The sequence below is a fragment of the Antrostomus carolinensis genome, unplaced genomic scaffold (genome assembly GCF_000700745.2).
Source record: "Antrostomus carolinensis isolate BGI_N321 unplaced genomic scaffold, ASM70074v2 scaffold3631, whole genome shotgun sequence".
Lineage (NCBI taxonomy): Eukaryota > Metazoa > Chordata > Aves > Caprimulgiformes > Caprimulgidae > Antrostomus > Antrostomus carolinensis.
The window spans coordinates 32,260-41,895 of record NW_010294641.1 but is presented as its reverse complement, the minus strand read 5'-3'; the positions used below and the strand labels follow the sequence as shown (position 1 = coordinate 41,895).

General features: G+C 37.7%; 1 protein-coding gene across 1 annotated transcript in view; it reads left to right on the top strand.

Moving 5' to 3' along the window:
- The first annotated feature begins 1,412 nt into the window (after positions 1–1,412).
- The window catches only part of LOC104532459 (macrophage mannose receptor 1), a 34,598-nt gene continuing 26,374 nt past the window's right edge, over positions 1,413–9,636 (top strand). Inside the window, exons 1-5 of the mRNA XM_010177681.1 lie at positions 1,413–1,482; positions 3,829–4,224; positions 5,726–5,899; positions 8,264–8,422; positions 9,221–9,334. Of these exons, the coding sequence (XP_010175983.1) occupies positions 1,413–1,482; positions 3,829–4,224; positions 5,726–5,899; positions 8,264–8,422; positions 9,221–9,334 (913 nt within the window). The remainder of the gene's footprint in view (positions 1,483–3,828; positions 4,225–5,725; positions 5,900–8,263; positions 8,423–9,220; positions 9,335–9,636) is intronic.

Here is a 9,636-nt window from a genome sequence, read left to right as displayed (position 1 = left end):
CTTAGAAAGTACATAAGAACTGTATAGGAGAGATCACTGGGAAGGAGAGACTCCCATGACATTGAACTGCTGGTTTGTAGATATTTCAGTCAAACAAAATATATTGCAGAGGATAAGGAATGAAAGGAATTCTGTACTCAAGTTATTTTTACTGACAGTACCCTTGATCTTACACCTTTCTTTTTCCTTCATGTAAGTTACAACACATAATCTTTTTTGTATATACTGACACTGAATTTGATTCGGTGCTGTTTGATGGCTAGCAATAAAGGCAAGACAAATGAAAAGAGTAAACAGATTAAAAAAACCTCAAACTCAAAAATGATACAATTTATAATTCGGATATCTTTCGTAGCTGATATAGGTAACACAGATCTGAAGACCCTATACTTTGTAAATGTTTTTTTTTCTCTCACATTAAATGATATTTTGCCCTTGCAGAATATATTGTGAAAGTTGTCTTCATAATAAACCATGAAAAGGGAGAAAATTCTAAGGGCAACTTCTGCTGAATATCCTCCTCCTTTTCCTTCAAAACAAGTAAGAGTTTTTGCATCATAGCTGAAGTTGATTACCACTTAATAAAGGGCTGCAGCTCATTTGTAATGTTACAGAAGATTCCTCTTTGCTTGTCTCATTTATACATGGTACAAAAAAAGAATTATTAAGTATTGCAATTAATTTGTACTGTATGCATTAAATAATTTTGAAAGGCAGTTTTTTTGTCAAAATCACTGGTTAGCAGAAAGATTTGTAAAGATTTAGCTAATTTTTACTGGTTCTCCTGAGATAAATTCCCATGAAATAACAGCACAGTAGTTTTACCAGTTGATAAATTGGAAAAGATAAAAGACAAGTGAATAAATAGTGCCCAGTTTGTCAAGCAAAATTAAATTGTCCTGTCTGGGTTAATTTTTCACACTGAAATAGTTTGCGTTGCTTGGTGCATCAAATTAAACGAATACATCTTTCACAGTAGTGAAGACCTATCTAGCCAAGAAATTTACATATACTTTTTTCTGAGATTCCCAGGTATGTATGCAGGAGATTTAAAATACATCCATCTAAAGTGCACTCCTCACTTATTTGTCTTTGAGGGTTTGAACTTTACAATCCCAGAGCAGATCCAAGAAAGTTAAAAATAATTCAGCAGAATTATCTTGAACTGTTTAAATTTTGCCACTTGAATTCAAACAGAAGGAAACTCCACTTTCAGATGCAAAGTTTGGATTTTAAAACTATTTATAGATTCCAAAATACCACATGACAGGATATGTCCTTATTTAGAGCTCAGAGTTTTCTCTTTCAACTAAAACTCTCCAAAACTGAGAAGCCAGCACCAACTGGTTCCTTAAGGATCTCTACTGCAGCAATTACTTTCAGCTCATCTCTTTGTGAACAAGAAGAAAGAAATGAAACACTTGACTTTTTCTATATTCTTAGTTTTCCTCTCTTTCATTCATACTGCTTTTCAGACAGTCGGTGAGTCTCTGTTTTTTATCCCCTGCAAAAATGGATGTGAAAGTGGGCGTTTTTGTTGTCTTGCTTGTTTCTCAGGCTCTTTAAGATTTTCACACAGCTTGACTGCCCTGCATTTCATACTAATCCTAACTGGAGTGGTCCACAGAAGTTTAAAAAAAATGCAGATACTGAGGTGTTGGTTCACTTTTAAAGAGAGGGGAAGAATCAAGATGGAGTAAAGCTGGGAATGAGAAGTCAGGACACAGTTATGTATGCAGATTAAGATTTCCTTTTGGATACAGCTTAATTATTGGTTACATCCACTCTGTGAAGTAGATGGACTTCACAGTGTGCTCCATAGTCCTTGTCTGTATATGTGACAGAGTTATGAAAAAAGTAAGAGAAGGGAATTAAATAAGGTGCTGTATGTGTATCTCCTAGCCTTAGGATGAGGTTGTGTGGGATGAGATGAACCTTGTGGATTATGTGAGATGTGGCTGAGCAGATGACAGTGAAAAACATATTAAAAGAGTCAGAGTCAAGAACAGCCCCGGAATAACCACTGTGGCTCTCAAAGTAAGGGTGAGAGGCATAATTAAGGCTCTGAAGTTAACCAAGGACAGATCAGAGCTCCTTTTTGATTTAAGGATGGTGATAAGGTTCAAGGACATTTTTTGTTTATCCTTCAATTCATTAGATTTGTGAAAGAGTGGGGTACAAATCACAGCTTCCAATAGCTGGCACTGTGCTGTGTGCACTGTGCCAGCTATAGCCTGGGGGATCCCCCCTCTGCTCTGTGAACTGGGACCCAAACCCAAGTGACAGCCAAAGCGTGAACCTCACAGTTTCCAGCAAGAAATCATATTAGACCCAAAAATACTACAAGGGGCAATAGCTGAAACTTAGTGCACTACACAAAGCACTTATTTAGTTAGCAGTAAGAAGTAGAAGTATTTAGTAAGATTTAAAACTTTTTGTCTAAAAGGACAAAGAAAGAAGAACCTAGGTTTTAGCTGCAAATTTAGATCTGAAGAAGTGAAACTAAGGTTGCAAATAGGTTACTAATTGGTTACTAAGTTGGTCAAAGTAGTAAAGGACCTTTTTGGGAGAGCTCAAGCATTAAATACAGATATCCTAACAAGCACTATTGTGGTCATAGCTTCCCAGAATTCCCCAAATATTTTCTGCTCTGTTCACTACTCAACATTGGCTGTGCCCTAACATCCTACCCTTGCTCTAAAACTTTAGTGTTTGGAGGGTTGTCTCCCTGTCCCTAATGTGGTTATTCTCTCAGATGGATATGGATGGGATGCTACATCTCTGTTTCCAGATGGGGATTTGAGGCACAGAGTACTGAGGGCAAAGCCTTGCCCTCCTGTCCCATAGGTCCTAGAATGTTCCCTGTAGTTCAGATTTCACTCCCCCACGACCCAAACCCAGTGGGAGCTGTACACTACCTGATGTTTTGAAAAGCAGGCAGTTGTGTTCACAGATCGATACTCAACACTGAACGACCTGCTTTACATTTTGGCAGCACAACTGCAGTACTGGGCAGCCCTTTGCAGAAGGGCCCACTTGGCTTGATGGATTGCTAAATTAGGCCGCCTATAATCCTTTGGGAGTGTTAACTAACTAGTTTAGCATTCACATATTGTCTTTCCATAGCGATGCACAGGCACACACCTGTAGTATCTTTACCTCTATATACTGCCAGTAGTGGTTCTTGTGAGGATGTTTGTGAAATGATTGTGTGTATTATGTTGACTTCTTATAACAGACATACTAATGAGAGGATACTGGAACAAGGCAAGATAAGAAGTTACTATTCCACAGTTTCTCATCCTAAAAAAACCCCCAAACCATAACAGAACATGCCAATTACAGAAGAAGTAAGAGTCACAGAAGTCTCACTCACTAACCATACTAAGCACAAATGCAGCTCTGTGGAGATGTATGTAACATGAGATAAATCTATACACAGTGCATGAAATGACGGCAAACTTCCAAATTTTCAGTAAGATCTCTTTTAAAAATCTTGAAAGAAATGTGTATTTCAGGAGGGATTTAGAAAAATAAAATCCACTATACTCATAAAAATTCCATGATAGTGCTAACATTTTTAAAGCTGTAATAATGTATTTTATGTGCTCTTATTCCCCTGTATTGTATTTATATGAGCTGCACTTATTTTTACTTCCCCAAAGGAAATAAAACTCTTGAAAATGCTGTTTGATCTTTGCAAAAGTGACTCAAATTTACAGTCTCCTGCCATGAGTCAGATCAGCGTAGAATCAAAAGCAAATCTTGCTTCACAAGCTCCCCTCACCATATGCTCACCATAAATACATTGATTCTTTTGTTTTACAGATAATGAAATATTTTTAATTTATAATGAGGATACTGAGCTCTGTGTAATTGCTCAGAGTTCACAAGCAGTCACAACAGGTGCTTGCAACAAAAACACTGAGTTACAAAAATTCAGGTGGGTGTCTAATCACCAGGTGATGAGCGTGGCATTTGCACAATGTTTGGGAGTGCCGTACAAGCAAAAAAAGGCTAAAATTTCTTTGTACCCCTGCAACAAGAAAAGTGAATTCCAGAAATGGGAGTGCAGAAATGCAACCGTGGCAATCCAAGGGGAAGATTTATTTATCAGTACCGGCAAAAGAAAAGAAGACAATATCATGCTGAACACAGGATCAGAGACGAATAAATGGAAGATCTATGGAACCATGGATGTTTTGTGTTCTAAAGGCCATGAAGGTAAAGTTTAAAGGTTTATCTTGATGGTGTCTTGAACCCACTTGTTTACCTTACTGTCCTGGTTTTTAGCTGGAACAGAGCTGGGTTTCTTTTTAGCAGCTAGAATAGTGCTGCGTTTTGCTGTCAGCCTGGTATTTGTTATGAGAGACACTGATAACATACCAGTGTTTGTGTTTTTGTCGCTGGAAGTGAAGGACTTCATGTTTTGTTAGTCCACAAGCACAAGGGGGTGAGGAATATTTAAATTAATAAACTAAATTGTTGTTTGGATATGCCAATGGGCTATTCCATATCATATCACATCATGTCCAGTACATTAGTGAGGGTCTCTTCCTCTTTTGGCTCTTTCTGGCTTTCACTTGGGCTCTTCCGGGATTGCGGTTTCAGTTCGGGATTGTCGCTCCTCCGGGATCATTATCTGAGAACGGGACAGGCTTGGTCAGCAGGTGGTGAGCAGTTGCACTGGGTATCACTCATTTGTATATTTTGTTACTGTTATCATTATCACTACTATTTTAATATTAGTATTATTTTAAGTTTTCTTTTATTTCTATTATTAAATTGTTCTTATCTCAACCTACAAGCCTCCTTTTCCTTGCCCCCTCAATCCCCTCCCCTATCCCCTGGGGGTGGGGGGAAGTGGGTGAATGGCTGTGTTGGCTGCTGGCCAAGGGCTAGCCCAGTGAAACTACCACACTCACGGATGGGATCCTTTGATTTCTGCTCCCCTTAGTCTAACACCAGCTGTTCCACCTCAGGCAATGTCAGACTGGAGGATGATTCATTTCCATTCTCAGACCTGCTTTCCTCCATCCTGGAGACATACAGGTGCTTAGACTCAGAGAGAATGCACTATGTGCAAAATGTGCATTGTTTTTTTCTTCTTTACTTTCAGAGCAAAAGGTGGATCTAGAGTGTTTTTAATTATTACCTTTAATCAGTGCTTTATTTAACTGTATACTACTAGTAGTGAAATTGTATAAGCATGGTTGGATGAAAGGCAAAAATCTTTATGTTTAATAGTTCTACAGTAAATATAAGGAAATAATTCCATGCACACAACCATTCAGTTCCTCTACAAGATTTCAGGTAAGAAAAAGCCCCACAACATTTAACAGTTAAATAAATTATTTTTTTTTTTTTTTTTTAGTGAATGATGGGAAGTTAAGCTACATGAAAAACAAGATAATGTTATTTTTAGAAAATTATTTTTCAATATATGAGACAAAAATCACTACAGTTTTTTCATAGTTCTTGACTACAGTATGAAATTGCTCTATTTCAAGCCATTACAGCTGGCATAAGTAAATAGTAAATTTACTTACAAGACCTACCCAGAAGTTCCTTGGAAGACACTGCTGGTGACAGTAGGTCCCCGGTTACACTGGTGTAACACTTGTAACACTTTCTCCACATACCCTTCTGGAGAGTACAGCTATGTAGACAATTGGGTCCCCTAGATTCCTGTACCTATATTATAATTTCTCTTTTGCCTCTTCAGATCTGTTTACACTGTTAGGAAACGCCAACGGAGCTCCATGTGTCTTCCCCTTCCAGTTGAGTGGTAAATGGTACACCGGATGCACAGCCACTGGCAGGTCAGATGGCTTGCTCTGGTGTGCAACAAGCCCCGACTTCGACGCAGACCATTTGTATGGGTTCTGTCCAACTGGCAGTAAGTCTCAAATGCTAACATAGATGCTATAACGAAACACTGTTAAGTAAATATATCAATACTGAGATGCTGCTACTAATATGGAAGGGAAAAACCTTGTAATGACTTTATTTTACTCAAAAATGTCTCTGCCATGCCATAACATTCACAGAATCACAGAACTGCCTAGATTGGAAAAGACCTTTAAGATCATCGAGTCCAATCATTAACCTTCCTACAGAAGAAACAAAAATGTTTCCTATGAGTCTACAGTCAGGCTGAAAGTTGTCTGGGTGTGTTCATCAGTAGCTAACACTCAAGAAAAGACCAGTATGCTTTAAATATGACTACCTTCAGCATAACGTAATCTGAAAACCGAAACCCTACTCACAGCCTGTCTCCTTGCCTCATTGCTATTTGTGGTGACAGTAGTATAGCCTTTTCTATCCATGCAAAACCCTCTTCTGTATCGCAAGATTGGTCTAGAGTCCATGGGAGGATATATTTTGTTTTCTGAAAGACATAAAATAACAATATTGGTTCAAAGGTCTTATTGAAATAGCAGCACCATCAGCCTTTCCCTTGTAATGTTTCAGATAACACTGCAAGATAATGTTATCTGAACAGATAAATGTATGTGCATCTGAGTGCAGAATGAAGGACAGCAAAATACAGTGTTAATGAAGATACTAAAAATGCTGTCTCAGACCTAATTTCTCAGTTCTATACCACAGACTCATTATTTGTCATTTTCAGTATTGCACCGGGAAACCAGGTTAAATTCATTATCAGCCACTAACTACCACCACTATTTTCACTGATATTACCAAAGATTATTTCCTGGTGCAATGTTGTATGCAGTAGCTTGAAAAAAATCCCAGAATATCCTCATTATATAAAATGGCAAACATTAATTATTTGGCATTATAAAATTGTTGGGACACTATCACTAACATTCGAGTCTACAATTAAAAAAGAATGTTAAATATCTGAAGTGAATCAGAATAAAGAGACATAATAAAAAATAGAAATCGTTTCTTCTAATGAATCATTCAAGAAATTCAATATCTAATTCTCAGCAAAAGAGAAAGTCAGGGGAAGTTGTAATGACAGCTTATTAACACTTGCCCAGGGAACAGCTAAGCTAACAGTGAGCTCTCTGAGGACAATTTCTAAATCCCAATTACCTGAAATATATGCAGACTAGAAATAAGGAATAAATTTTTAAAAAACATAGAATCATTTCAGTTGGAAAAGACCTTGAAGATTACCAAGTCCAACCATAAACCTAACTGTGCCAAGTCCCACTAAACCATGTCCCTAAGCGCCACATCTACACATCTTTTAAATCCCTCCAGGGATGGTGACTTCACCACTTCCCTGGGCAGCCTGCTCCAATGCTTGACAATCCTTTCAGGGAAGAATTTTTTCCAAATGTCCAATCTAAATCTCCCCAGGTTCAACTTGAGGCCATTTCCTCTGTCCTATCACTTGTTACTTGGGAGAAGAGACCAATACCCACCTCACTACAACCTCCTTTCAGGTAGTTGTAGAGAGCAATAAGGTCTCCCCTCAACCTCCTTTTCTTCAGATTAAACACCAGCTCCCTTAGCTGTTCCACATAAGACTTGTACTCTAGACCCTTGACCAGCTTCATTGCCCTTCTTTGGACATGCTCCAGCACCTCAGTGTTCCTCTTGTAATGAGGGCCCCAAAACTCAATGCAGTACTCGAGGTGCAGCCTCACCAGTGCCAGGTACAGGGGAAGAATGATTTCCCTGGTCGTGCAGGCCACACTATTTTTGACAGAAGCCAGGATGCCATTGGCCTTTGTGGCCACCTGGGCACACTGCTGATTCATATTCAGCTGGCTGTCAATCAACACTCCCAGGTCCTTTTCCACCAGGCAGCTATCCAGCCACACTATCCCAAGGCTGTAACATTGCAAATGTAATTAATGATGGCATAGTTTGAAAATAAAACTTTTCATCATTATAAATGTTTGCATTTCAGTTCTATTTCAGACAAGAATTAATTTGGGCATAGCCTATGTGCTGCTGAACAAGTTTTCAGGGTAAATAATGACCAAGGTGTAGTTTTGCTTTATTGATTTCTTTACACTATTTTTTCACCCAGAGATGATCAGATTTGACTGGGAAAACTGAAAAAAAAAGAATGAAGGGCCCATCTCTGCTAATGTCAGTGGCAAACCCTTTTTTACCTAACAAAGAGCAAGCTAAGGGAAGAGTATGGTTTTCGGGGTCTAAGCCTTATTTGCTCCAGAATCTAATTTCACAAGTAAGGTTGCAGTTAAATTTTCTCATAATCTTTTGTGTAAGATGCCTATAATAAACTGCAATACTAAATCTCCTTTCTCTCACACAGGCAATGACAGATTTTGGAGTACAGATCCTTTGACAGGAACCTACTACCAGATAAACTACCAGTCAGCTCTCACGTGGCACCAAGCAAGGAGGAGCTGCCAGCAGCAGAATGCAGAATTATTAAGTGTCACAGAGATACATGAACAAATGTATCTAAGAGGTGAACTAATAAGCAAGACTGTAAAATGAGTGTCTATTAGTTTTTTTGACTGATTACAAATGTTTCAGTGCTTTAATCACATTACAATTAAGAGTGGATGCAATAATAGTATATGTTCTGCTAGAGAAATAACACAATTACTGTAAATTAAGCTTTTTATCATTGGAAATTTAAGTTGTGGAATTGCCATTTGAAATTATTTCTATTTTTTTTTTTTTTGAAAGAAAGTTTAAGAATTTCCAGCTAACTAAGCAAAAGTTTCAAGCTCAAAAAATCACCAGAAAGGTCCCAGAAAGGGATCTTACAAGAAGGAAAGTCATTACAGGAGCTAGACTTTTGTGTTAAGAAATCAGTATTTTTCACATATATCTAATTAAATAGATTTTTAGAAATATCATACAAGTTCTATACGAAACTATTAAAAATCTAAAGACTTTCTGGATTCATGCACAGACTCTGTAGAACAAAGGTCCTGTATCAATTGCATCACACTCAAGCAAACTTGTAACATAAATATTAACAACAGCAATTTAGTGTTTCAGTTTTCAAAGCTTATTGCTTACATATAACTGTAGAAGAGCATTACATTCATATAAACTAATACGCTATAAGTAGTCTTTTGCCATTCTCTACCCATTAACCACAGAATAAACTCTCTGAGTTTATTACCAGTAAACAAGGTTCCTCTACTGAACTTAGAAATCACTAAATAGACATTTATTATCTTCCCCCAAACTTTGAAAATTCGGAGGATTTCCTAACAAATCTCATTAGAATTCAACTCTTTTGATTACCTAGATTTGATTGACAACAAGAGATCCTCTCTCTGGATTGGGCTTAACAACCTGAATCTCAACAGCGGCTGGCAGTGGAGCGGTGGTATTCCCTTCAGATACTTTAACTGGGCACAAGGTAGTAATTGTTTTTTAACTGGGCACAAGGTAGTAATTGTTTTTTCAACAGTTTTTGGAATTATTTTCCATGAGGAAATGGAGTTGAGAGTCTTATGAGACATGTGAGATTAAAAAACTGAGAATAATACTTTTCTTCACTGGATATATGACAAGGAGTTTGAAGCAGAAGACTTAAATAAACTCATCTCCTATCAGAAGCAGATAAAGTGAAAAGCACTAACTGAGCTGTAGCATGCTAGGAATGCCTTCAAGTTAGTTAAAACATCTGCATCTCTTCAACTTTCACAAGTGTTATCAGAC